A 27834-nucleotide genomic window follows, 5' to 3' on the forward strand; every position below is an offset into this window, starting at 1 on the left:
AGTGGCCGAGGTCCCCGTTCTCTAGGGACGCCTGGGAGAGGCGGTTGTGGGTGGGGGCGAAGGTGGGGGCAAAGGGGAGAAATTCCTGTTCCAAATCTCAAAAAACGGTCCCGGAAACCAACCCTCCCCTCCTTCCTCTTCACCGTCCTCCCACTAGAGAGAGGGGAATATGGAATGAAACTAACTTTGACCCCTGGATTCTGGCTCTGGGCCCAAAACTTGGGTGGAAGGCAGAGGCCTCCGGGACCCTCCCCGCCCCCTCCTCCCCGCCCCGGCTCCCCCTCCCTCCTCTCCGTGCCCCTTTAAGCTATCCAGCAGACTGAGAAAGCGTCGCTCCAGGAGGGGCTGGCGGAGTGCTGGAGGGGGAAGGCCGGGGGCGGAGGGAAGGGCGGTGGGAGCCCGGCCGGTCCCACCCCTAGCTACAACCCCGGCAGGAAGAGCTCGTCGCGGGAGCCGCTGCCGAGGGGGAAGAAGCTCCGGAGGGCGGGCGCCCGAGCCTTGCCGGGTAGGTCCGGCCGCCGGGAGGAAGAGGCCTTGCGGGGAGCGCGCCGCGGGGAGGAGGGGGCGTGGCTTAGGCGCCGCGGGCGGGAGGCTGGGGGCTGGGGGCTGGGGCCTGGGGTGCCGGCCGCGCCGAGACCCCAGTGACACTGTAGTCTCCTTCGTTCCAGGAGCGGGCGGGGCAGCCATGCTCCTGTCCGGGGGCGATCCCCCGGCGCAGGAATGGTTCATGGTGCAGACAAAATCGAAGCCTCGTGTGCAGCGCCAGCGGCTGCAAGTGCAGCGCATCTTCAGGGTCAAGCTGAACGCCTTCCAGAGCCGCCCGGACACCCCCTACTTCTGGCTACAGCTCGAGGGGCCCCGAGAGAACATGGGCAAAGCCAAGGTAAACAGCTTCTCCCCACCCCCACCTATCTCTTCCAGCCAGATCCCTCTCTCCCCTTCCCCTGGGGAGATGGTGGTCCGCAGAGGCACCACCGCCCTCCCCCTGCCTGGATTTAGCAGTGTGGCAGGCAGGTACTGGGCCATCCTCCTGCCTCGCCAGATCAGCCTGCGCTCCTTCCTTGCCCGCTCTTTCCCTCTAGTTTCTTCCTTTCCTGCCCCACCCCTTCCCTACGTGTCACCTCTGTCCCTCAAGTGCACTGAGAGCGCCTCCTCGGTGTGTGTCCCCGCCATGAGCCTTCCCTGGCCAGGGCCCCAGCATCCGCAGCCCCACTTTTCCATCTGGGGAGCAACTCAAAGCGCTCCATTGCTGTGGCCTCTGCAACACACCTCTTTGTTCTCCACCAAGACTCTGGAAGGCCCAGGTCCTTCTGTCCTCTTTTAAGTCTCCTTAAATCCTGGGTTGCCCCTTGGTGCTAGGACTGGAGGGCCCTTTAAGGACGCTTCTAGAGTGATACTGGCATTTTACAGATGAGGTACTGGTGGTCAGAGAGGGTGAGGGGGCCTGCCTGACGGCTCAGATTCAGGTAGGTGAGGTGGTGGGGATTGGACCAGAACCCAGGGATCTGGGCTCCCTGCCTCACACTCTTGATGCCATCCAGCTTCTTGTAGGGGTTCAGAGTGGGGTGCAGCCCTCTTCCCAGATTCCCTGGTCTTGGAGATGGGTGGGAATCTGGGAGGAGGGCTGAGCTTTCAGATAAAAGGGCTTGCTGTGTGGGGCTGGACATTGGACAGGCCAGATCACAGCATGCCTGCAATCTCCCTGGCTTCTCTCATAAGCTTTTCCTCCACTTGGGCCTCTCAGATTGCCCTGTCCCCCAAGGTTTCCCTCTTCCCTTAGATTCCTGTATCTTATCTCTTCTTTGTAGGAATGTTGTAGCCTCCCTCTGCCCCAGACCACCTGCCCCCCAACACACACACATACTGCAGCTGGGTCTACACCTATATCCTAATTGGTCAAGGCCATGGGTGGGGAGATCCAGAATTCCGACAGCCAGCCTGGCAGGCAGGCTGGGAAGTTCCTCCCTCAACTCCTCTGTGGAGCTGCTAGGTCAGCAGTTTTTCCAATTTTGAGGGAGGTGCTAGGAGAGGGAAGGGATCTTCCCAGAGAACAGATGTGCAGGAGGCCTTGAGAGTAACATGTTTCAGAAGCCATAGGCTAACAAGAGAAGCCTTTTAGGCTCTTCGGGTTCTTGATATTTTGGTTACTTTGAAAGGCAGCAGCTCACCCTCTTATGGGACTCTCACTTTCTTTCTTTTCCTTTTTTTTTTTGAGATGGCATTTTACTCTGTTGCCCAGGCTGGAGTGCAATGGCATGGTCTCGGCTCACAGCAACCTTCACCTTCTGTGTTCAAGTGATTCTCCTGCCTCAGCCTCCTGAGTAGCTGGGATTATAGGCATGCGCCACCATGCCTGACTAATTTTTATATTTTAATAGAGATGGGGTTTCACCATGTTGGCGAGGCTGGTCTCAAATTCCCAACCTCAGCTGATTCACTCACCTTGGCTTCCCAAAGTGCTGGGATCACAGGCATGAACCACTGTGCCCAGCCAGGACTCACACTTTCTGAGGCCCCTCCTCAATCCACTTCTTGCTTAAATCCTGGATCAGCTTCTCCAGGCCTGCCTGTTCCATCTGCCACTGCCGCTTCAGGGTTCTTCAGGCCACAGATCCTTATGCCTCAGGCTCCCACTCTAGGCCCTGCTAATGGAATCAGTGACTCCCTTGATTCCTAGCCCTGTTCCTCCACTCCCCTTTGTCTTCCCTTTGGGAAAGGCATTGTTGAAAAGTGGGAACCCAGCATGAGGGGATTCTGGGTAGCTCCATGCCTTATTGTACACAATGAGCAGAAAGAACTTTGTTGGCAATTTGGAGCAGGAGGACAGGGAAGGTGGGGAGGATAAAGTTTTGTCTCAGGGGTTAGGGGATCTGGGTTTGATTTGTTGTCACCAAGTTACAACCAAAGTAGGAAAGGTATGGTGGGGAGGGTTTGAGGTTGGGGTTTGCTAACTGTCAACTGGGTGACCAGTTCAAATAATGTATCCTCTCTTGAGCCATTGCCTCATCAGACGATAATACCTGGTTCATGAAGAGGTTGTGAGAGTCTGCTGAAATCATGTATGTTGCAATACTTTTATAAAATGTGGAGAGCTATAGACCATAGATGTTAGCTACTGTTGTTTTTAACTTTTGAGCAAATCCTTTTCCCTCTCTGGGTCTCATTCTCCCTGTTTGTAAAGTGAAAGTCTTGGGTTAAATGCTGTCTAAGGTCCAGCTATCTGACACATGAATGTTTCCCAAGTGTAAGGATGTCTCGTGGTTCCCATAGGGAGGTGGCATGGCTGACGCCAATCTCAGCTGTAGACACAGAATCATACACTTTGTTAATGGCCTCCTGAACATAGGCTAACAGGCGGAGAGGACTCTGGGAGACCATAGGTTGCAGGATGTTGGGAGGGCTGAGGGTGAGGGTGGCTTGTTGAGGTCAAGGGGAAGAGGAGTCGAGAAGGATACAGGCTCATCTAGAGAAGGGCCTGGGTGTGTTTTTATGTGGCTGGTTTTTTGGGAAAATCTCTGTAAAACTTGAGTGCTTTCAAATTGTTTTGTTGTGGAGGGATGAAGAAACATTGAAGACATTGCTGTGAAACACATTCCCAGGGAGCAAAACAAACACTGGGGAGGCCTGGCCTCTGAGGTGAACTCAGTAAGTGGAGAGGCAGGTTTTAATAATTATCAACGGAGACCCTGGACAAGCCCTGCTCTACCCTTCTGCCCTTTGGCAATGAGGTGAGGATGGGGTGGGGGCGGAGAGGAGAAGTGACCATGGAGGGAGGTGATGGGGAGCCCAAAGGCAGTGGCAGGGGGCAGGAGTACCTTCTGGAGACTGGGTTCTGGAGCTCTGGTACAGGGTGTGGCTTGCTGACATCTGGCTTGGCCGTCAGATGGAAAGTGAACTATCTTTGTTGCACACTAACTGTGAGCAGTACCCTGAGAGTTGGTTGTCGTCAGCCTCTGGAGTTGGCTCCTATGGACCTGCTGTTAAAATTTCAGGAATTGTGCAAGTGAGTGGAGGAGTATTTACAGACATGGTGGGAATATTTATGCCACAGAAATTAGCAAATGCGACAAATCAGGGTTACCCTCCACCTCCAGCTGATTGTTAAACATTTACCAGCACACCTACTTGTGTTGTGGGCACCGAATCCTTCTTTTTCTTTAAACTTACATTTTCCTTTATCAAAGTAATACACATTTGAAAAGTCCAATCATTACCAAAAGGCTTAGAAGAGCACATGGTGGTTTGCTGCCCTGGCCCTCCCAACTCCCCCTTCAGTAACCGTACCCATAGACAGTTTTGCTCTGGCATTTATGTATCTCCACATTTCTAAAAGAATATGTAGGCACTGTTTCTTTCAATTAATCTATTTTAGATGTTATCTTTTTTTGGTCCCATTATTGTATGTGAGGATTTAGCTCCCTTTCACTGCCATTCCCTCTTCTCAAGATAGTTCTGTTTCAATTATCTGCTAAATCTGCATTTAGCATTGCCTCATTATGCCTGTGCACATAGCGTTCACATGTAAGCACTGAAGTGTACGATGATTTGTTTTCTTTCTTACTCTTTGGTTTCACTGAGGTTAAGAACTCCTTGTTTTTCAATTTGCCTGTTTTTCTTTGTGCCTATTGTTAATTCTTCTCACTTCCAGTAGCCTCTCAGTGCAGTTTTCTACAAGGTCAGCCTATCAGTTCAAGGTGTTCTTTTGGTTCTAAATTTTTTTCTTGGAGCCATCTCTCCTGTCTGGTCAGTTGCTTTCCAGGCTGACACAGCTGTCATTCTTGGCATCCTTTTTGCCTTTTTTCTTTGCTAAATACTCATGTCCTGGACCTTGAAACTTTTTCTTTCTTGGGTTGATGGAACACATCCATCTGTAGTCTCAAGTTAAAAAGATGGTGCAGCAGCAAAGTGTATGCAGATTCTTGCTTTCAACATGCCTGTCCCTTGAGTCACACCCTCCAATCTGAACTAGTTGTCCTGTGTGTGGACAACTGTCACCCTAAAACAGTGCCCGGCATGTAGTCAAGAATTATTTGTTGAATGGATGAATAAATTCTGAGATTTCTCTTCGCCATCATTCAGCAGACTGCCTTTGCTTCTTTCCTATTTGGTTTACTGGAAAACTGCTCTCCAGTGGCTTCCTGGGAAAGATTTTACAGGAGGAAAAATGCTGAGGTTGCCTGTCCACATTGCATAGCCAAATGATACTTGATTGATAGTTTGGTTGATATCAAATTATAAAAGGAAAACTATTTTCCCTCAGAAATGTGAGGGTTGTGCTCCATTTGGAGGAGTCTGAAGCTATTCTGGTCCCTGGCCATTTGCATGAGATGTTGTTTTCTCTCTGGAAGTTGTCAGTTTTCCCCAGTGTTCTACAGTTTTCCAGTGAGGCCCCTTTGTGTGGGTCTGTTTTCGTCCATCATCAGGCACTCTTGTTGTACTTAGGGGGCCTTCTATCTGGACACTCATGTTCCTCAGATCCGGGAAATTGGGAGAAATACTTAGTGGGTTATTTCCTCTCCTATGCTGTCCCTATCCTTTCTTTCGGAAGTCCTCTACTTTTCATATGTTTTCTCTTCTTTTTCGACTTGTTAACTTTTTGTTCTTTCTGAAGATTTCCTTAATTTTGTCTTTGAAGTCTTTTCTTGGGTCTTTCATTTCTGCAGTCAAATTTTTAATGTCTAGAAGTCATTTATATTCCCTCTTTTTAAAAACAGTATCCTCTGCTTTTAAAATAAAAGTTGGAATGTATGTATCCTATTGTATTCTTGTTTAGTGTGTACCATGTTATCTGTTGTCTCTCTGAGGAGAGAAATGATAGCAAGCTTTTTTTTTTTTTGGTTGGGGGGATGGAGTCTCACTCTTGTCGCTCAGGCTGGCGTGCAGTGGCACAATCTTGGTTCACTGCAACCTCCGCCTCCCGGGTTCAAGCGATTTTCCTGCCTCAGCCTCCCAAATAGCTGCGGCTACAGGTGCTTGCCACCATGCTCAGCTAAGTTTTGTATTTTTAGTAGAGACGGGGTTTCACCATGTTGGCCAGGATGGTCTCGATCTCTTGACTTCCTGATCTGCCCACCTTGGCCTCCTGAAGTGCTGGAATGACAGGTGTGAGCCACCATGCCTGGCCGGTAGTAAGCTTTTTGAAGTTTTCTTCTCCTCACCTAGTTTCTCTTCTTTCAGGTTCCTTTTTTTTTTTCCTTTATGGTTTGGTCTCTGTGTTTCACATTAGAAGTTTTCCTCATAAGCCTGATAATCCTTGCATAATAAAAAGTGAAGGACAAAAAGCTGATTGGGAGCAGAGGCTGTAGGCAAGACTTGTTGATTTTGAGCTTAAGTGTACAGAGATTGTGGGTATTGTTGGTTAGGGACCCCATTTTGTGATCCTTAAGTCTTTGCTTGTGGGTTAACCAGAGTTTCCAGAATGTATGCCTCTCTTCTCCAGCCTAGAGGATCAGGGTCTGGCTGCCAAGCAAATCTCTGAGTGGGAAGAATGAGTTTCTCTGCATTTAGCTTGCATCGTATGTATCATTCTTTGGCCCTCCTCACTCCATCCATGTTTTTTGTGTGGTACTCACACCTTCCATTATGCTGATCAACCTCTGCTCCTAAGACCGCATTTTGCACTCCTTGGAGAACACCCCTCCAGTGAGCGGGAAGGTATTTGCCAAGCCTGTGTGTGTGTGTGTGTGTGTGTGTGTGTGTGTGTGTGTGTGTATGAATGTGTGTGTGTTGGGAGTGGTTGGGCTCCCAGATCTAATCGCTCCTCAAAGAACCTGGTTTTTCATGTTCCCTTTCACTCCCAATTCCAGAGTTTCTTGGTGTTGTTTTCTGAGCCTTTTGAGTATCCTGCAGTATAAATTGGGGTGGTTCTGGAAAGTAGACAATGAATGATGCCTGACTTATGAGAAAAGAGAATCCTAATTAGGTGTTATGTAATAAAGCACCTTGACAAGTACAGAATAGTATTAAAATATTTTGTGTAAATGCTTTTTATTTAACTTACAAGTTGACTAACGACCTGTGGGATATTGGACAATATATTCTTACAAATACAGTGCTCTTATTCTGTGCCCTTTTCTATTCATCTGCATCATCTTTCTATGTAGTTGTTCCTGTCTCTTCTTCTCTACTTTTTCTCCTCTTGGAGGAAGAAGGTCTGGGTTGGCTTTAGGCAGGAAAGTTGTTCAGGTATTTTCAGGCTGTAAATGCCTGTTGTTTCCTTATCTTTTCTCCCTCTACAGTATAGACAGCATCACGGTAAGGCCCCGACTGGGGAGCTAGAGCGCCTGAGCATCCTAGCCTACTAACTGTGTGATCTTGGACATATGGCCTTCCTTGCTCATCTAAAATGGGGATAATCATGTTTCCTTAAAGGGCAGAGAGAAGAATAAATAAGATAATATATGCAAAGTGCCTGACACATAATAAGCTCTCACTAAATATTAGTTCAGATTTATTATTTAAAAATTATCACAGTTCCTATATATCTCATAAATTTAAAATATTAGGTTAGGCATGGTGGCTCACACTTGTAATACCAGCACTGTAGGAGGCCAAGGTGGTGGGTGGATCACATGAAGCCAGGAGTTTGAGACCAGCCTAGGCGACATGGCGAAACCCCATCTGTACTAAAAATACGAAAATTAGCTGGGCATGGTGGTGCTCGTCTGTAGTCCCAGCTACTTGGGAGGCTGAGACAGGAGAATTGTTAGTACCTGGGAAGCAGAGGCTGCAGTGAGCCAAGATCGCGCCACTGCACTCCAGCCTGGGTGACAGAGTGAGATTCTGTCTCAAAAAATAAAAGTAAAATGAAATATTGAACCGTTGATGGAACATAAATATTCTAAGCTCTCTGCAGAAAGACAAAGAAGCTACCCATAATCTTCTTCCCCAGCACATCACTCCATTTTTACATGTTGTTTTCACGTCATTGAAATAGGGGTACATGGGGTGGGGAGTATTTGTTAAGGTCTGAGATAGTTAGCCCACAGCTGCTCAGATTTACCCTTGCTAGGCAGTGGGACCAGATGAAGTTGGGATAGGAGGGGTTGGCTTGGGATGTCTGTCAGGTTTTGAGTTGGTTTTAGACTGATTGCAAAGGTGTTAGACATGTATTTCAGGCTCTTTGAGAAAGAGGTTGTAGGTCAGGCCTGGAGCAGTGGCTCACACCTGTAATCCCAGCACTCTGGGAGGTCGAGGCGGGCAGATCACGAAGTCAGGAGTTCAAGACCAGCCTGGCCAACATGGTGAAACTCATCTCTACTAAAAATACAAAAATTAACCAGGTGTGGTGGCTCATGCCTGTAATCCCAGCTACTTGGGAGGCTGAGACAGGAGAATTGCTTGAACCCAGGAGGCAGAGGTTGCAGTGAGCGGAGACTGAACCATTGTACTTTAGCCCGGGTGACAGAGCGAGACTCCATCTCAAAAAAAAAAAAAGGTTGCAGGTCTGTAGCCTCAGCCAGGTGGAAGAGGGACACGTAGGCCTGAGCAGGGAAGGATGGCCCCGGGACTGAGCAGAGATGCCTGGGTAGTCTTCAGGAGGGCTATTGGAGATCCAAAATGGAGTATAGTACCGCCAGGGGAAAGCAGGAAGAGGGACGAGAGGGATGACTGTCAAAGAAAGGGGATGTGGAGGGGGTTGGGAGCATATGAAGTCCACATGGAGTGGCTGATTAGAGGGAGAGCTCATGGGACCACACTGATGGAACTCAGCCACAGAGTGGAAGAACCTCAACCTTGCCCACCCCAGCCACTGCTAAAGATGGCAAGTGTGAGCCCTGTGAAATCTGTGAACTCTAGGACTTGGTCTGCCCAGAAAGCCAGAGGTCTTCCTTCTAGTTAGCTATTTCATGTATGTGCAGGTGCGAGGGTTCCCCTGGACACTGGCCTGATGGCTTATCTCCTCCTCTGTCCCCTCTGGGCAACAGAGTTACTATGATTCAGGGGTACAGGTTGTGCTAGAGACATTCTGGAGGGGAATGAAGCTAGAGTTTCACATGATTACCCTGTAGTCACTGTAGTCAGCCAGAAGAGGTGGAAGAAACTCTGGTATCAGAGTCTCTAGCTGTGTATCCTTGGGCAAGCTGCATAGCTCTTCTGAGCCTGCAAAATGGGAACAGGCTGTGCCAAGCGTCATCCTAAGTACTTTCTGTGTATTAACTCACTGAAGTGTCACAGTGGCCCAGTGAGGTGAAACTATTGCTGTTTCCATTTTACGAATGAGGAAACTCAGGCATGGGGGCAGGGGTGTTGTGTGATTAAAAACTTGCCCCAGGTTGCATCAGTTCCTAGCTTATGGAAGGTACTCAGTAGTGTGCAGCCACTTTCCCCCGAGCTGTCGCACACTTCAGGAATCCCAGGGTGGAACTAGACCTTAGGAGCATCCAGTTTAACCTTCCATTTTATTGGTGAAGAGACTGAGGTGCTGAGAAGATGATAAATGCCCCGTGATTGACCTAATCAGTTGAAGACAAGTTGGAGCTGAAACCTGGGTTCTTTCCCTCCTCTCTCCCAGGTTCCCTGTTCTGTTGGTGTTCCTTGGAAAGAAATGGGTGTGTGAGCATGCAGGACCAGGGAAAGAGTGGCTGGCCATGGGGGAGTCATTTGGCTCAGGGTGGGTGGCGGGGGGTGGTGGGATCACATGGTTAGGGCGAGGCTGGCCTTTTGGGTGTGAGGGCAGATCCAGGTTCATGCCCCTAAAGGGCTGATTTCACTGTGTTCTTCCCACTGTGCCCAGGAATACCTGAAGGGCCTGTGCAGCCCGGAGCTGTGGAAGGAGGTTCGCTACCCACCGATCCTGCACTGTGCCTTCCTTGGGGCCCAAGGCCTCTTCCTGGACTGCCTCTGCTGGAGCACCCTGGCTTACCTGGTGCCTGGCCCCCCTGGCTCCCTGATGGTGGGCGGGCTGACTGAGTCTTTCATCATGACACAGAACTGGCTGGAGGAGCTGGTGGGGCGACTGCGCTGGGGCCCTGCCCCTCTGCTGACCCCCCGGGGGATCTGGGAGGCTGAGGTGACCCGGGCCTTTGGGGCCCTGGTCTGGATCCGTGGTGACCAGCATGCGGGGGACCTACTGCAGCTGCCCCCAGCAGTCCAGGAGCTGCTGCTGAGCCTGGTGCGGGATGCTGCGGGCAAGGAAGACATCATCGAGTGGCTCAGCCACTTTGGCATCTCTGACAGCCACTCTGACCCAGAGGTTTTGATCTGCCCGCCCCAGCAGCAGAAGGAAGCCCCAGCCATGGTATCTGTGGGAGAGAGTCCTGGACCCTTTCTGGACATGGGGACCCTCCAGAACAGGGGCCCAGAAAATTCAAAGAGGTTATCTAGCCTGGGAGCCACTGGATCCCTGATCCCAGCTCAGAGCACACCGCAGGAGACAGCAAACCAGCTGGTACGGTAAGTTCTGGAGAATGAGTCTGGCTTCTCTGATCCTACCCCTCCTCCCCTACCCCAAGGAAATAGTAGTAGTTTGGGACCACACTGGCCTTCCACCTTTTCAATGAACTTGGACTTCCTCCAGGGTCGTTTCCAACAACCAAGGTGGTATGGACAGTGCTCGAGAGGAAGGGCCAGTGCAAGCCACCAGCAGCCAAGACTCCACGAACTACACACAAGCCTTGCTGCAGCAAAGGCAGGTCCAGAGGGTAGAAGACAAACTCCTCTTCCAACCTCCAGTATCAGCCCTGGGTGTGTGCCCACCCTGGAAGGCCTGGACCCCGGGGACAGCCTTTGGGCCCTTGTGGCCTGGGGCTATTGCTGCAACCTTCTGGAGGATCAATGAGCTGCATTCTCTCCATCTGGCCTGGCTCCTGTCCCAGGCGTGCTTCAATTTCCCCTTCTGGCAGAGGCCACTGGGACCCATTCAGTTGAAGCTGCCAGGGCAGAATCCTTTGCCCTTAAATCTAGAGTGGAAGCAGAAGGAGCTGGCTCCTCTCCCCAGTGCGGAAAGCCCAGCTGGTAGACCAGATGGGGGGCCGGGAGGAGAAGCAGTCCTGCAAAATTGCCCAAGGCCAGAGACTCCCCCAAAAGTTATGAGTTTATTGGTGGTCCCAGAGAGCTCAGATGTAAAGGACAAAGTTAGCTCGGATCTTCCACAGATAGGGCCACCCTTAACCTCTACACCCCAACTACAGGCTGGAGGTGAGCCGGGGGATCAAGGGAGTATGCAGTCTGACTGTAAGGGACTGGAAGAGGGACCTGCTGCAGTGCTGTCAGCAGGGAAAGGGAAGCCCATGGCTCAGGGGGGGCTGACAGATCATTCAGTACCTGGAACTCAAACAGTGCCTGAAGCTCTCAAAGTGCCCATGGCTGCAGCAGTGCCCAAAGCTGAAAATCCCCCCAGAACTCAAGTGCCATCTGCAGCCCCCAAAGTGCCTACATCGCAAATGATGCTGGCAGTGCACACAGAGCCTGCAGCTCCCAAAGTGCCTTTGGCTCCAACAAAGCCAGCAGCTCAGTTGATGGCCACAGCTCAAAAAACAGTTGTGAATCAACCGGTGTTGGCAGCTCAAGTAGAACCCATAACTCCAAAAACTCCCCAGGATCAGAAGATGCCTGTAGCGAAAACATCACCTGCAGGTCCCAAAACACCCAAAGCTCAAACTGGGCCTGCAGCTACAGCTTCCAAAGCACCTGCAGCTCCCAAAACAACTGCAGCTCCCAAAACACCTGCAGCTCCCAAAGTACCCATGACCCCCAAAGTCTCCAAAGCTCCCAAAACACTTGTAGCTCAGAAGGTGCCCACAGATGCAGGGCCAACCTTGGATGTAGCCAAACTTCTGAGTGAGGTCCAGCCTACATCAAGGGCTAGTGCCTCCTTACCGAAGGGCCAGGGGCAGGCTGGAAGGCAGGGTCCCCAGCCCAGTGGTACCTTGGCTGTCAGCAGTAAGCACCAGTTTCAGATGGAGGGGCTCTTGGGGGCTTGGGAGGGGGCCCCAAGGCAGCCACCTCGCCACCTGCAAGCAAACAGCACAGTGACCAGCTTCCAGAGGTACCACGAGGCCCTGAATACACCTTTCGAGCTGAACCTCTCAGGGGAACCTGGAAACCAGGGGTTACGGCGAGTGGTCATCGATGGCAGCAGTGTGGCCATGGTGTGAGTAGTCACGGGCATGGGGTGGGCTGAGGATGCTCTGGAACTGGGCTAGGGCATCTCTGGGGGGTATGGGCATCGCTTCCCGACTTTCCTGTGGGTGACACGGGGAAGAGATGGGAGAGAAGTGGTCCATGTTGAGTGGCTCCTGCATGCCAGGCAGTGTGCATGGAATCCTCACAGCAGCCCTCAAGGGCAGATTTCTGGTTTCCCTCTCTATAGATGCTGAAGCAGGCTCAGAGGTGGGACATCTTGCCCAAGGTCCCTGAGCAAGGGGTCCAGCTGTCCTTTGGGCTCAAATGTGTCCACTGCCAAGGTCCATGCCCTTCCCAGGCTAGCTTTTAAACTTTTAGCCCAAACTTCAAGGCCCAGCACAGCTCTCCGCTGTGAAGCTTTTCCTGACCGTGCTGGCCCTTAGCGATTGCCCTCCCTGCACAGCACTTACTGCTGTAGAGGTGTTAGCATAAACACGTGCATGCCACTTAATTTGCCACATGATAAGATAGTTACCTGTGCAGAGCACACTCCTAGCACACAGTAGGTGGCCAAGGAATTTTTGTTTGCTTTAAGCTCTCAACTGAGCTCTCTGAGTGGAGGGGCTGCCTTCCTCCACTTGTCCTCAGTGGGCCTACACACATGCATGCACACAGGTACAGATGTGCGCACACACACACACACACACACACACACGTTTCCGGCAGTGCCCCGCACCCAGTAGGTGCTCACAGAATGTCTGAGTATGGAGGGAAGGGGAAAGGGCATCGTTGGTGTCCTTGGTGCTGGCGTTGCCTCCTTAATGCCCCAGGGCTGGCTCTGAGTGAGCAGTGGTGAGGCAGGGCCTTTTCTTGTCCCACGACCCCACAGGCATGGCCTCCAGCACTTCTTCTCCTGCCGAGGCATTGCCATGGCAGTGCAGTTTTTCTGGAACCGGGGACACCGAGAGGTCACTGTGTTTGTACCCACCTGGCAGCTGAAGAAGAACCGGAGGGTGAGAGGTGAGGTGTCCCCGGCCTGCCCGGCCTCCACAGTGTCAACAGCTGTCTTATCTCAGCCTTGCTGCCCCACCCTCTGCCACCCCAGAGTGGCCATTTCTACTTCGCCCTCCCTTGACCATTTCTGTCTTCTGCCTGTCGCCCCCAGAGAGCCACTTTCTGACGAAGCTACACTCGCTCAAGATGCTTTCAATCACGCCCTCCCAGCTCGAGAATGGCAAGAAGATCACCACCTACGATTATAGGTGTGCCGGTCCCCAGGCCTGCCCTCCGGGGCTCAGGGAGTTGGGCCCGCCTGGTGTGTCAGGTGGAGTCCAGCCTGTCTTCTCTGGGGAAATGGAGGCAAACATCTTGGGGGGGCGGGTTGTGCAGAGGGTGGGGTGGAGCACGGGCCTCCGTTGGCAGAGGGATTGGCACAGTGAGGAGAGGGCTTGATGTTGGCTCTCCCCAAGCCCGGAGTTGTTCCTGACTTTGGGATTCTGGAGTCCATCTCCCTTAGCTAACAGGCATTCTTCCCCCGTGACCTGTGAACATGAGGTTCCCCCATCAGATGGTTTGGGCACCCATTCGGGTTGAGGCTGTGTCTCCAGATTGCTTTAGTGTTTTCCTCCCTTGGAGCCCTGGCACTGGAGGAGGTCTGTGCATGGCTGATGTGGATGGGGCCCTGAATGACTAAACCACGAATTCTTGTCTGCTTGTCACTCCTCAGCATGGCTGTGGGACCACTGTGCTCAGGGGGAGCCTGTGACCCTGCCTTTCTCAGGGCAGGGAAGGCCCTGCCATAGTCATGGTTCTGGGGTTGGAGTTGATGCTGGGCAGACAGAGGTCTTGGTTTCACGTAGGCAACTCTCATGCCAGGCAGGGAGAAGTTCTGTTTCTCCACATTTCTCCCAAGACCTGGCACCCAACCAGGACTGAGAAGGGCTGGGCAGAGAGGCTCGTACATCCCTCTTTGTAGAGCTAGTCCCCTGCATAGTGTCTTTCAGTGCCTCTAAGTTCGGGTGGGGGTTTGAGGGAAGATGGCTTTTCTGCAGACAGTCCCTCTGCTGGGCACTTGTGGAATAGCATGCTTGGGGAAGCCAGAAGGGAAAGTTTCAGGGAATACTGAGAAGCAGGTAGCCTTTGCTTTCTTCCCTGGTCACAGACCTCTTTAGAGGAGAGGTAATTCTTGGAAAAGTGAATTTGTTTATTCAGGTATGTGAACTTATATGTGCTAGCGTATATATGTATGTATGTCTTGACATGTGTATGAATGTTGTGCATTGGTGAAGCATTATAATGGAATATTTGTGTGTATGCTGTGTCACAGGCAGTTACCTAGACACTTAAAAGCATTATCTCATTCAGTTTTATCCTCACGGCAACGTGGGGTGGGTATCTTAGCTCTGTTTTACAGATGCAAAAACGGAAGCAGTAAATATACATGTGTGAATGTGGATGAATGTGAGTTTCTCTGTCTGTGCATGTGTACATATGTGCCTATGTGTATAGCAGGGGTATGTGTTTGTATATACAGCTGGGAGTGTGTGCATCTTGATCCTTACCAGTGATCTCATATAGCTGCACAGAGGAGCAGGTGGGCTTGAGGGTCCTGGATTTCTGGGTAGGAAGGGCAGTGCCTTTGTCTGACATACCACAATGTGAAGCTGCAAGTTCATTTTCCCAAATGACCCAGGAAGTGAGGGGGCTGGTTACTGGGTCATTAGTGACTCCCTCTCTCCTTGCAGATTCATGGTAAAACTGGCAGAGGAGACAGATGGCATCATTGTCACCAATGAGCAGATTCACATCCTGATGAATAATTCCAAGAAACTGATGGTCAAAGATCGGTAAGGCAGCTCCCCAGAGGCCTGAGCCATTCCTTCCCCTTGGATGTTAGGCAGCCCCTGGCAGGGGAGAGGTTAGGGCAGGAAGAGAGGCCTTGGAGCAGTGGCCACCAGCACCTGCCAGGATGTGGGTCTTAGCCCCACGGAGAAACCATGTGGGGGGGTCAAGGGTGTGGGGGGGTCAAGGGCTCACAGTGACTGTGCCTCTTCTCCTTCTGGGCCCAGCTTGCTGCCTTTCACCTTTGCGGGGAATCTCTTCATGGTGCCTGATGACCCCCTGGGCCGTGATGGCCCCACCTTGGATGAGTTTCTGAAGAAGCCAAACAGGTAATGGGTCAGGCCTCGCCAGCCTCCCAAGCCCTTCTTGGGCTGATCAGAAACTTCCCCTTAATGTTGGCCAACATTTGTCTAGAGCTTAATAATGATCAGAGTGATCTGATTTTTTCATGTCTCCATACTTGTGCCACATGTTTATATGTTCATAAACCACTTGCAGTAGGTTTTAATACATACATGAAAGCACATATGTAGAATGTAATTTTAACATTCTATATGCATCCTTTAATACATAACATTCTATATGTATCTTTCCACAACTGGCATTTGCACTCAATGGTTTATTAGTTTTTTTCAGGTGTATCCTATGCTAATTCATGTAGTTCCAGGTAATGGTCATATAGTATTCCATTCCATGAGTATCCTATAGATTTTTCCATTTCCTTGTGGGGGCCATTTGACCACTTCCATTATATGCTGTTGAGTCCAAGGCTGCAGTGAACAGCCTTGCTCTTATTCTTTCTGTCCAAGGGAAGCGGTGTCTAGAATATTCACCAAGTAGGATTTTTTCTATGTTTATTATCTCATTTGATCCTCACAACTTGAGTTATACATAAATGACCACTGTCCTCATTTTTTTTTTTTTTTTTTTTGAGACGGAGTTTCACTCGTGTTACCCAGGCTGGAGTGCAATGGTGCAATCTCTGCTTACCGCAACCTCCGCCTCCTGGGTTCAGGCAATTCTCCTGCCTCAGCCTCCTGAGTAGCTGGGATTACAGGCACGCGCCACCATGCCCAGCTAATTTTTTGTATTTTTAGTAGAGACGGGGTTTCACCATGTTGACCAGGATGGTCTCAATCTCTTGACCTCGTGATCAACCCGCCTCGGCCTCCCAAAGTGCTGGGATTACAGGCTTGAGCCACCGCGCCCGGCCCACTGTCCTCATTTTATAGATGAGGTATCTGAGACTCAAGTGACGTTTCCAGGGTCCCGTTGCTGGTGCCAGCAGAACTGGTTTGCAGTAACTCAGATCCTCTGCTGCCCACCTGCCGGTTCCCAGATCCAGCAGGGGACCTTGTCAGGATGTTCTGGGCAGGGCACTGCTTCTCCGGGCCCAGATCCCCCAGTCTCAACTTGCTAGTTTGGAAAAAAGTGATGTGGGTGAGGTTTGTCTGCTGTGTCCTCACAAGTCCCTTGTCAGGCTCTCCTTCACTTCGGTGACCCCCCACCTGCCCCCAGATTGCTCATCCAGCGTTAGGCTGGAAGCCGCCAGTCATCTCTTATCAAACCATTATTGGCCTATAGCTAAAGTGTTACTTTGTCAGTGAGGTTTTGATTGGATGGGCCTTCAGAGCACAGATGCACCTCTAATATTGGGGGTCTGGCCCATGCAGGAGGTAGAGGAAGTATTTGTAGGCAGGGTCCCAGCTGTGCCTACGCCATGCAGGTTGTTGGCACTTGGCCCAGCCTCAGGACACTTTGGAATGGGGTTTCCACAGAGGTGCTTTCCCTTTGGAGGACTGCTCAGGATGGGGCTGCCCCTCCCTCTTCCATGTGTTTTGGTATAGGTTGGACACTGACATCGGCAACTTCCTGAAGGTGTGGAAGACCCTTCCTCCCAGCTCAGCCAGTGTCACTGAGTTGAGTGATGACACTGACTCTGGGCCCCTGGAGAGTCTGCCAAATGTGGAAGAAGTCAGGGAAGAGAAGGAGGAGAGGCAGGATGAGGAGCAGAGACAGGGGCAGGGCACGCAGAAGCTGGCTGAGGAGGACGATCTTGACTCTTCACTGGCATCAGTGTTCAGGGTGGAGTGCCCGTCCCTTTCGGAGGAGATTCTGCGGTGCCTCAGCCTCCACGACCCCCCTGATGGAGCCCTGGACATTGATCTCCTGCCGGGGGCAGCTTCCCCCTACTTGGGCATCCCCTGGGATGGGAAGGCTCCCTGTCAGCAGGTTCTTGCCCACCTGGCCCAGCTCACCATCCCCAGCAACTTCACTGCACTCTCCTTCTTCGTGGGCTTCATGGACTCCCACAGGGATGCCATCCCCGACTATGAAGCCCTTGTGGGCCCCCTGCACAGCCTCCTCAAACAGAAGCCCGACTGGCAGTGGCACCAGGATCATGAGGAGGCCTTCCTGGCCCTGAAGCGAGCCCTGGTGTCTGCTCTCTGCCTGACGGTCCCCAACTCCCAGCTGCCCTTCCGCCTAGAGGTGACTGTGAGCCACGTGGCCCTGACGGCCATCCTCCATCAGGAGCACTCAGGGAGAAAGCATCCTATAGCCTATACCTCAAAACCCCTCCTCCCTGATGAGGAGAGCCAGGGCCCCCAGTCAGGGGGAGACAGCCCCTACGCCGTGGCCTGGGCCCTCAAACATTTTTCCCGCTGCATCGGAGACACCCCAGTAGTCCTGGACCTTTCCTATGCCTCCCGGACCACTGCGGACCCTGAGGTGCGGGACAGCCGCAGGGTTTCCAAAGCTTGGTTGATCCGATGGTCCCTCTTGGTTCAGGACAAAGGCAAGAGGGCCCTGGAATTGTCCCTCCTCCAGGGCCTGCTGGGGGAGAACCGCCTGCTGACCCCCGCGGCCTCCATGCCTCGCTTCTTCCAGGTTCTGCCGCCTTTCTCCGACCTGTCCACCTTCGTCTGTATCCACATGTCGGGCTACTGCTTCTACCGTGAGGATGAGTGGTGTGCTGGCTTTGGTCTGTATGTTCTGTCGCCCACCAGCCCCCCTGTCTCCCTTTCCTTCTCCTGCTCTCCTTACACACCAACCTATGCCCACCTGGCAGCTGTAGCCTGTGGCCTGGAGCGCTTTGGCCAGTCCCCGCTCCCGGTGGTTTTCCTCACTCACTGCAACTGGATCTTCAGCCTCCTGTGGGAGCTTCTGCCCCTCTGGAGGGCCCGGGGCTTCCTCTCCTCTGATGGGGCTCCACTCCCTCACCCGAGTCTACTCTCCTACATTATATCTCTCACCTCTGGCCTCTCATCCCTTCCGTTTATCTACCGAACCTCCTACCGGGGCTCTCTGTTTGCTGTGACAGTGGACACCCTGGCCAAGCAGGGTGCCCAGGGGGGTGGGCAGTGGTGGAGTTTGCCAAAGGATGTGCCAGTCCCTGTAGTGACTCCCCATGCCATGGGCAGGAGGCCCAACTTGCTGGCATTACAGCTGAGCGACAGCACCCTGGCCGATATCATTGCCAGGCTGCAGGGTGGGCAGAAACTGTCCGGCTCCTCACCCTTTAGTTCTGCCTTTAACTCACTCAGCCTTGACAAGGAGAGTGGATTGCTTATGTTCAAGGGAGATAAGAAGCCCAAGGTCTGGGTAGTCCCAACGCAACTCCGGAGGGATCTGATTTTCTGTGTGCATGACATTCCCCTGGGGGCCCACCAGAGGCCTGAAGAGACCTACAAGAAGCTGCGCTTGCTGGGGTGGTGGCCCGGGATGCAGGAGCATGTGAGAGATTACTGCAGGAGCTGCTTGTTCTGCATCCCCCGAAATCTCATAGGCAGCGAGTTGAAGGTGATTGAGTCCCCATGGCCCCTCAGGTCTACCGCTCCCTGGTCGAACCTGCAGATCGAGGTGGTGGGCCCGGTCACCATAAGTGAGGAGGGCCATAAGCATGTGCTTATTGTGGCCGACCCCAACACCAGGTGGGTGGAGGCATTTCCCCTGAAGCCCTACACACACACGGCAGTGGCCCAGGTGCTGCTTCAGCATGTGTTTGCAAGGTGGGGTGTTCCTGTGAGGCTAGAGGCAGCCCAGGGGCCCCAGTTTGCCCGGCACGTCCTTGTGAGCTGTGGGCTGGCCCTGGGGGCTCAGGTGGCTTCCCTGAGTAGGGACCTCCAGTTCCCCTGCCTGACAAGCTCAGGGGCCTACTGGGAATTCAAGCGGGCCCTCAAGGAGTTTATCTTCCTGCATGGGAAGAAGTGGGCAGCCTCCCTGCCCTTGCTGCACCTGGCCTTCAGGGCCTCCTCCACTGACGCCACACCGTTCAAGGTCCTGACCGGTGGTGAGGCCAGGCTGACGGAGCCCCTGTGGTGGGAGATGAGCAGTGCAAATATTGAAGGGCTCAAGATGGACGTCTTCCTGCTACAGCTGGTGGGGGAGCTGCTGGAGCTCCACTGGAGGGTGGCCGACAAGGCAAGTGAAAAGGCCGAGAACAGGCGTTTCAAGCGGGAGAGCCAGGAGAAGGAGTGGAACGTGGGTGACCAGGTCCTCCTGCTGTCTCTCCCCAGGAATGGCAGCAGCGCCAAATGGGTGGGTCCGTTCTATATCGGGGACCGGCTGAGCCTGTCACTCTATAGGATATGGGGCTTCCCAACCCCAGAGAAGCTGGGGTGCATCTATCCCAGCAGCCTGATGAAGACCTTTGCCAAGAGTGGCACCCCCCTGTCCTTCAAGGTCTTGGAGCAGTGAGCGAGAGCAGCAGGGGAGCCCCTTGCCCCAGGGCCCTGGATTTCTGCTGCTAGGCCTCCCCCTGTCCCAGCAGTGCTCTCAGTCCACTGGGGACCCTCAGTTGTGCCTTTTGTAGAGAAGTTCCTTCATAAAGCTTTGCTGAATTGCCTTGAACTAGGGACCAGCATCCACATGGAAACATCCCCAGTTTGGGGTACTTGGAGAATTTGCCAAAGGCTGTCAGATACAGGTCTCTGGCAGTTTTACACTGGGAAGTAGAGTCCTCCTACTGGGATATACCAGGCTCAGTGTCTTTTCACTAAGTATCCTTTTCCCCTTCACACGTCATAAGTGTGTGGTGGTGTGCGCACATACGCTCACCCCAGAATCTTACTATCTTGGCCATGAAACTGGCTCTAGACCTCAGAATTGGAAACAGTCCTTTCCCAGACAGAAACCCCAAATGTGGGCTCCTCCCTCCAACCTGTTATTTTGGGGACCTTTTGCCCTTAGAATTGTCACAGCTGACATAAACCTGGGCAGGCTGTGGGGAGTGCCTCCTAGCCTCATGGTCAGCTTTCTTAAGCCAGGTGTGGCCTGCTCAGCTGTCAGGGCAGGGCTGGCCATGCTCCCAGGCCTCGAGGGCAGTGTCTTGGAGTAGGAGGATGGCCGGCCACGAGCCATCAGCTTGTCAGCATGGGAGGGGCAGGGGGGAAATGGGTTGGCCTACCTCATTTGACTCCAGGCAATGGAGACAACCAAGGCCCTTGCTTTGATGGTGTCCACCCCACAGGAATCAAGGATCTTGATGCCAAGTGTGGCATCTCTACCTGAAGAGCTGCTTCTGTTAGACCCAGGGGCCCCAGCCTCTGTTTTAAGGGGGGAGGGCGTCTGCAACAAGAGGCTGGCACACGGCAAAGTGCTGGCATGGCTCTACCTCCCGACCCTATCCCAAAGCCCATCGCCCTCTACTCCTTCCATCTCCACTGTACCCCGCATCCCAGACCCTACAGATTGTGTGATTGCTTCATCTGTATCATCCCCCAAGTCCTGTGGATCTGCCTTCTGTGTAGAGCAAAACCCAGGCTCCCACGCAGCCATTCTTTGCAAAGAGCACCCTTGCAGTGAGAGTGAGTTCCTTGCAGGTACGCTCACCCCTCTAAAGTGCTGCCATTGTCAAGGAAGTGGGCTCCATTTGAAGGCCAGTGCCATGTCACTCTGGCTGGCCTTCTGAGTAGTCTCATTTCTCCAGAAGCTGAGCCAGTCTCCTGGTCTAGTTCAGGTTGCCAGAATGCTTGGCGTTGCAGAGTGCTAGAACCAGTGAAGAACTCGCCATCTTGCTTGTTTTACATCAGAGGAAAGAGGACCACAGAGGGAAAGTGACTCACCCAAAGTCACACAGCTAGTTAGTGGCTGAGCTGAGACCAGGGTTAAGCTTCCTGATTCCCAGTTCACCATGAAAAGGGTTCTAGCAACAGATTCAAGCTGGAGAATCCTTCAAAATCCTATATCCACATTCTCCAACTATTCATCTCTCCAATCTTCCAGACAAACTATCTGGATGTTGCCCTTAAACCATTTCTAGCTGTTAAGCCTGTCCAGAAAAATGGCTGAGTGACAGCTGAGAAGTGGAAAGGTGAGCTGTGGGATATTTGGCAGGTGCTCTCTTTCATACTCCCCGCCGCCCCGTCTTTCTCTTCCTCCTCCGCCCTGCAATGTTACGTCCAGCCTCACTCTCCTCCCTGGTGCTGTATGCGTTCCCCTTGTTAGCTGCATTTATGATCACACACCCTTCTTTTAAGTGATTTTTTTTCATTTGATTTGTCAATAAACGAATCAAACTGGAGCTGATGTCCAGTTCTTTGTTTAGCTTTGGTCTCAGTTACGGGGAATAAGGAGTGTGGGGCAGTCACGAGGCATGGCTGCTGTATGTTTCCCCGATACACTTGCAGATTTGAAGGCCTGGATAGCGACTTTTCCAGATTATCTGGCCCAGGCTCTTACTGTACAGAGCAGGAGACCAGGGCCCAGAGTGTGATATGCTTAAGGCTCCATAGCTGGTTCATGGCAGGGCTGGAAGGAAAGTCCCACCTCTGGGCCTCTAAGCTGGTACCCTTGGCAGTTCCTGTCTTAGAAGTGGGAAGGGTGGGAATGAAAATGAATGATGAGGCCTGGTGCGGTGGCTCATGCCTATAATCCCAGCACTTTGGGAGGCCGAGGTGAGTGGATCGCTTGAGGCCAGGAGTTCAAAACCAAACTAGCCAACATGGCGAAAAACTGTCTACTAAAAATACAAAAATCAGCTAGGTATGGTAGCAGGCGCCTGTAATCCCAGATACTGCTTGAACCTTGGAGGCAGAACTTAACAGTGAGCCAAGATATCGCCATTGCATTCTAGCCTGGGCGACAAAGGGAGACTCCATCTCGAAAGAAAAAAAAAAGAAAAGGAAGAAAGAAAAAGAAAGAAAGTGAATAAATGAATGCTGAGAGAATGGTGTTAGTGCTGAACCAGCTTGATTGTACTGGAAAAATGATAGACCTAGGTTTGAGTCTATATTTGCTACCTATGCGGGGCTGTTTCCTCAGGCCTGTTTCCCTATCTGTAAAATGCAAGGTATCAATTCCTAAGTTATGAGATGGTTCAAGGATTACATGAAATAATCTGTTAGAAGAGGTGAGTATGGCCAGGGATGGAATAGCATTCATCACATGTAGCTAACATTACTCTTCTTCCCACCCCGAGAACTCTTGCTGTTCTCTCCCCTCAGGCTCAGAGACCTTCTTTATTTTTTAAATTATTTTTTTGAGATGGAGTCTCACTGGGTCACCCAGACTGGAGTGCCATGCATGATCCTGGCTCACTGCAACTCCTCTGTCTCCCAGGTTCAAGAGATTCTCCTGTCTCAGCCTCCCCAGTAGCTGAGATTACAGGCAACTACTACTTCGCTAAGTTTTGTATTTTTAGTAGAGAAGGGGTTTTACCATGTTAGGCTGGTCTTGAACTCCTGACCTCAGGTGATTCACCCACTTTGGCCTCCCAAAGTGCTGGGATTACAGGCACAAGCCACTGTGCCCAGCCTAGACCTTCTTAACCCTGGCCAAGCTTCGTGACTTTAGGCCTTTGCTTTTTACTGCCTTTCTCACCTGCCCAGGCTTCTGCTTAGCACTGGTAGGGTTATGGGTGGGGGTGGGAACCATCCTTCCTGAGAACTCCCCAGCTCGAGGGTATACCATTGTTCATTCAGTATTTATGGGACACCTATTGTGTGCCAGGCTCTGCCTACGTGTGGGATGGCTAGCAGGTAACAGGAGTGACACGGTCTCCGCCCCTTTGCAGCCCACAGTCAGGTGAGGGAGACAGACAATCCAACAAACAACTACAGTCAGGGTGTAAGGGAAACAGTGTGTCCTAGGAGCCCATGGCGCAGGGTCCTGGGGTCAGCCCATGAGACAGTCAGAGAGGTCTTCCCTGAGCCCCTTCACCAAAACTAATAAATTGCTCTTGGTACAGGTCAGCAATGGAAAGGGTCAGCACTCTAAAGTGGAGGCCTGACTGGAAAGGCGGCTTGGTGAAATCCTGTTACTTTTTACTCTAGATAACTTCAAGCAAGCATCAGATTTTACTCACACTGGCTTATAAGTCCTCTGACGGTGAGGTTTTTCTTCTTTACTGTTCAACAATCTACCAGGTCTGAGCAGAAGTTTGAGATTCCTTTGTTTTTGGAGGGATGAATTAAAGAGTTTTGTCCACAGTCAAGCACCATAGACACTCCAGGCAACCAGTCACTGCCTTTCTGGTTTACACCATCACAGTTTTTCCTTCTCATTGAGGCCCTGGCAGGAGGGCTTCCCCAAGTTTCTAACAGAGAAATATAAAGTTCCCAGTATCCAGACAATCCCATGACATAGGCAAACAATAAAAATAAGGAATATCCCTATCCCGCACCCTTGTTAAAACTTACATAAATATCTGGCGAGGTTGGGACCACCTAAGCCTTGCTATACCACGCTTTCCTAGCAACTATTTACTAAGTCCACGTGTTCATGAATAAAAAGGAACACACCTGGAAGACAGAAGTTTTGTAACAGGTAAACAGCTACAATAAATCAAAAATCCTACCTGCTTTTGAAAGATTGTCCAAGAATCCCTGAGACATGCCCAAGTTTTACCTTGTTTACTAATTCATCTGGTAACAGTAACTTACATATACCGAGTACTTGCTCTGTGTTGGGTACTGTTCTAAGTGCTTTCCAACCCCGTGGGGTATATAAAATTAATATCTCCATTTTATAGATGAAGAAAATGAGGCATGGAGAGGTCAAGTAACTCACTGAAAGTCATGTGCAGCCAGCCACTGAGAGGCTGGATTTGAGCACTGACTCCTGTGCTCACCAACTTTTTTTTTTTTTTTATGACAGAGATTTGCTCTCATCTCCCAGGCTGGAGTGCCATGATGCGATCTCGGCTCACTGCAACTTCCGCCTCCTGGGTTTGAGCAATTCTCATGCCTCAGCCTCCTGAGTAGCTGGGAATGCAGGCGCATGCCACCATGACTGGCTAATTTTTGTAGTTTTAATAGAGATGGGTTTCACCATGTTGGCTAGGCTGGTCTCGAACTCCTGACCTCAGGTGATCCACCCGCCTCAGCCTCCCAAAGTGCTGGGATTACAGGTATGAGCCACTGTGTCTGGCCTTGGTGCTCACCATCTTAATCACTATACTACTGCTTCTGACAGAAGTACACTCATTTGTTTGTTGTTAGAATTAGTCTCCCCTGGCTTAATCTATGGTCTTTCCACCTGTTATTAATGTACTACATAGTGTCTGCTAAGATGTCTCCATTAAGATACTCCATCCTCAGTAAGATGATTCACAAACTAAAAGGGATTTACCTCCGTGGGGTCCAAGAACTATTCTCTTTGTCCTGATAAGTTTTGACTGAAATGCTGTACTCTCTTTTTCCAAAGAGTGCCGTTTTCCCTCAGCTAATAAGTGGTGCTATTTCTTAAGCATGCGCATTCTTGTAGATGGTGAAAAATGAAGTAGTGGAGATTCCAGGAGCTGAATTGTGAAAGATCTCGAAAACCATGTTAAGAAATACGGATTTCACTGGCCGAGGTGGCTCATGCCTGTAATCCCAGCACTTTGGTAGGCCAAGGTGGGCAGATTACAAGGTCAGGGAGTTCAAGACCAGCCTGGACAACATGGTGAAACTCTGTTTCTACTAAAGATACAAAAAATTAGCCAGACGTGGTAGTACGCCTGTAATCCCAGCTATTCGGGAGGCTGAGGCAGGAGAATCACTTGAACCCGGGAGGCGGAGGTTGCAGTGAGCCAAGATCGTGCCATTGCACTCCAGCTTGGGTGACAGGGTGAGACTCTATTTAAAAAAAAAAAAAAAAAGAAATATGGATTTCGTTCTGAGGCCCACCTGGAGCTCCCAAAGGGCCTTAGGCAGTGAAGTTTATTTACACAGGTCACTAAGGCAATCACAATCTGGAGAATTGAAGGGAAAAACTGGAGACCACAGAACCAGTTGGGAGGCTTTCATAGAAATCTAGCTAAAAGATTGTTAGTTTGAGCCAGGGTGGATGGAAAGAAACGAATAGAACTGATGGATGTGAATGACTAGATATGAGGTTCTGGGAGAGGGAAAAATTAAGAATAATGGCCGTTTTTGGTTTGGGCAAAGGGGAGTTCCATTTACAGGCACAGAGAACAAGGGCGGGAGAACAGATTTAGGAAGGAAAGACTGTAACTTCAGGTTTTAACATGTAGACTTGAAAGTGGAATATTCAATGTATGAGTCTGAGTTTTAGAAAGGGGGATCCTGGATAGAGATAACATTGACAGCATGTGCATGGTCATTTGTGCCTTTTTGAGTGTGTTATGACCAAAGAAGGCTAGGGCAGAACCCTGATGAAAACTAACACTTAAGAGATATAGGGCACAGGCAGAGAGGTGGAGGAAAAGCCAGGGAGCACACAGTTGGGGAAGTCAGGGCAGAGAGTGCTTCTGGAAGGACAGCATGATCAGCACGGTCAAATGTTAGGGAGAGTCTGAATGGCAGGAGGACTAGGAAGTGTTCACCAGCTTCAGTAACACGGAAGTTCTGAGCCATGGCTGAGGGCAGTTCAGGTGGGGCAACCGAGGCCATAGTTCACCACTGATTAAGAGGTGTGCAACTGGAGAGTGTAGACATTTGTACTACGATACTTTGCTTTAAAGAGGAGATGAGCTGACATTAACTAGCTGCAGGCGTAGATAGGGCTGAGGATAACTACACCTATATCTACAACTACTTCCATGCCTATCTTCTCTTTTAGATTTAAGAGACGTGAGCGCTTAAACTTCAAGAGCTGCTGAAGGGAAGGAGTGAGTAGAAAGGAGAGTGACAGATGAGAAGATGTCTGGAGGAAATTGGATCCAAGACTGGTGGATGAAGATAGCAGCTTTGACAGGCAGAGAGACTCGACCCCCACCGAGGCAGAGAGGAGGAGGCAGAGATGGGGAGGAAGGTGAGTTTGCAAGTGTGGTGGTGGACAGGGTCCTGCCTGGAGTTTCTGTGTTCTCTGAGGTTGAAGGTAAGGCTGTCTGCTGCTGACTATGGGCCATGGGGGCAGAACTGGTGGGGCAAAAGATTTAAGGAATGAACAGAAGGCAGCAGTGGATTCTGGGGAAGATGAGTGGCAGCTGGCAAAGGAAACCAGTAAAGAGTTAGAGGATTGAGGATTATAGGATTGAGGACCAGATGTGGCTGGAGGCCAAGGATTTAGATCCACATTGAATCCTGCGTCAGTGGAACTTCTCTGTAGTAATCAGCTGCCAGGGTGTGGGCATAGGGAAGGTGAACAGTTGGAGTCTGTTCTTGGGATTCTTAAAGTCTGAGGAGCTTTTGGTACCTGGAGAGGAACACTCACCACCACCTGTGCTTTACTTATTGTTTAATCTATTCACAAACCTACTGAAGCAAAAATTGTCTAAACATTTAAATACGATTTCTATAATCAGCAAATCAAAATCTGTACATTTAATAAGTCAAATTATTTAAACATTGATTAAAAGCAATCAAATCCTCCTAAATATTTCAATTGAGTCACTAATAAGTCAGTTTCTCTAAAAGCTTCATTTTGGTAAAGCACACATACCATTATAAGGATTCTGAAGTTTATGACACCTACACTTAAATCTATTATAAAAATGGGCCTGTAGATCTGAGAGATAGGTACTGTCTCAGCTCAGGCCAATTTTTGAATTTAGATATCTAAAATAAAAATATATCTCAGTGTAGATCAAGTTTCAGATTATTAATCAGTGAATTTCTGGTTGAGATCTGGGAATTGATTCAGCTTCTAAAATGATTAAAATCTGAGCTGGTATTCATCTTGCATATATCATGGGAAATTTTCAAGCCCATATGTTTTCCATGCAGTGGTATTGTAGCTGGATGCCTTTTCTCTACATGATGCCATCTTTAAGTTTAGTGACTATGATATGCAGATGTCCAGAAGAGGTCCATGCCTTAATCCCTGGAACCTGTGAATATGTTATGTTACATGGCAAAATGAACTTTTTTTTTTTTTTTTTTGAGACGGAGTTTCACTCGTGTTACCCAGGCTGGAGTGCAATGGCGCGATCTCGGCTCACCACAACCTCCACCTCCTGGGTTCAGGCAATTCTCCTGCCTCAGCCTCCTGAGTAGCTGGGATTACAGGCACGCGCCACCATGCCCAGCTAATTTTTTGTATTTTTAGTAGAGACGGGGTTTCACCATGTTAACCAGGATGGTCTCGATCTCTTGACCTCGTGATCCACCCGCCTCGGCCTCCCAAAGTGCTGGGATTACAGGCGTGAGCCACCGCGCCTGGTGCAAAATGAACTTTGAATATGCAATTCAGGTTGTGGACCTTAAAATAGGGAGATTATCCCTGAATTATCTGGGTGGGCCCAATCTAATCACACGAGTCCTTAAACTCAGAACACTTTCTCTGATGAAGGCAGGGAGTTGTGGTAGAAAGCTGGACCTGAGAGATTCAAAGTTTGAGAAGGACTTAGCTTGCCATTGTTGGCTTGAGAATGGAGAGGTTAGGACCTAAGTCCTACAACCATAAGGAACTGAATTCTAAATGAGTTTGGAAGTGGATTGTTCCCCTCTAGTAAGGAAGGCAGACTTGCTTATACTTTGCTTTTGACCTTGTGAAACCCTGAGCAGATAATCCAGTCATGTTTTGTTGGACTTCTGACCTACA

General features: G+C 50.7%; 1 protein-coding gene across 1 annotated transcript; it reads left to right on the plus strand.

Moving 5' to 3' along the window:
* The first annotated feature begins 202 nt into the window (after positions 1-202).
* NYNRIN (NYN domain and retroviral integrase containing) lies at positions 203-21430 on the plus strand. Its single transcript, XM_017520611.2, has 9 exons — positions 203-505; positions 669-883; positions 9737-10395; positions 10520-12094; positions 12956-13086; positions 13232-13328; positions 14811-14912; positions 15135-15236; positions 16755-21430. Exons 2-9 carry the CDS (start codon positions 686-688, stop codon positions 19603-19605), a joined length of 5715 nt encoding a protein of 1904 aa, XP_017376100.1. The 5' UTR covers positions 203-505; positions 669-685; the 3' UTR covers positions 19606-21430.
* The last annotated feature ends 6404 nt before the right edge of the window (positions 21431-27834 follow it).

Source organism: Cebus imitator, unplaced genomic scaffold (assembly GCF_001604975.1).
Source record: "Cebus imitator isolate Cc_AM_T3 unplaced genomic scaffold, Cebus_imitator-1.0 Scaffold862, whole genome shotgun sequence".
Classification (NCBI taxonomy): domain Eukaryota; kingdom Metazoa; phylum Chordata; class Mammalia; order Primates; family Cebidae; genus Cebus; species Cebus imitator.

What these genes read in the sequence shown, in the direction of transcription:
- NYNRIN (XM_017520611.2), top strand. Translation starts at nt 686, where the DNA reads ATGCTCCTGTCCGGGGGCGATCCCCCGGCGCAGGAATGGTTCATGGTG. An exon ending in GGCAGCAGTGTGGCCATGGT is followed by an intron (nt 12,095 to 12,955) that starts GTGAGTAGTCAC and finishes ACGACCCCACAG; the next exon opens with GCATGGCCTCCAGCACTTCT. An exon ending in ATCACCACCTACGATTATAG is followed by an intron (nt 13,329 to 14,810) that starts GTGTGCCGGTCC and finishes CTCTCCTTGCAG; the next exon opens with ATTCATGGTAAAACTGGCAG.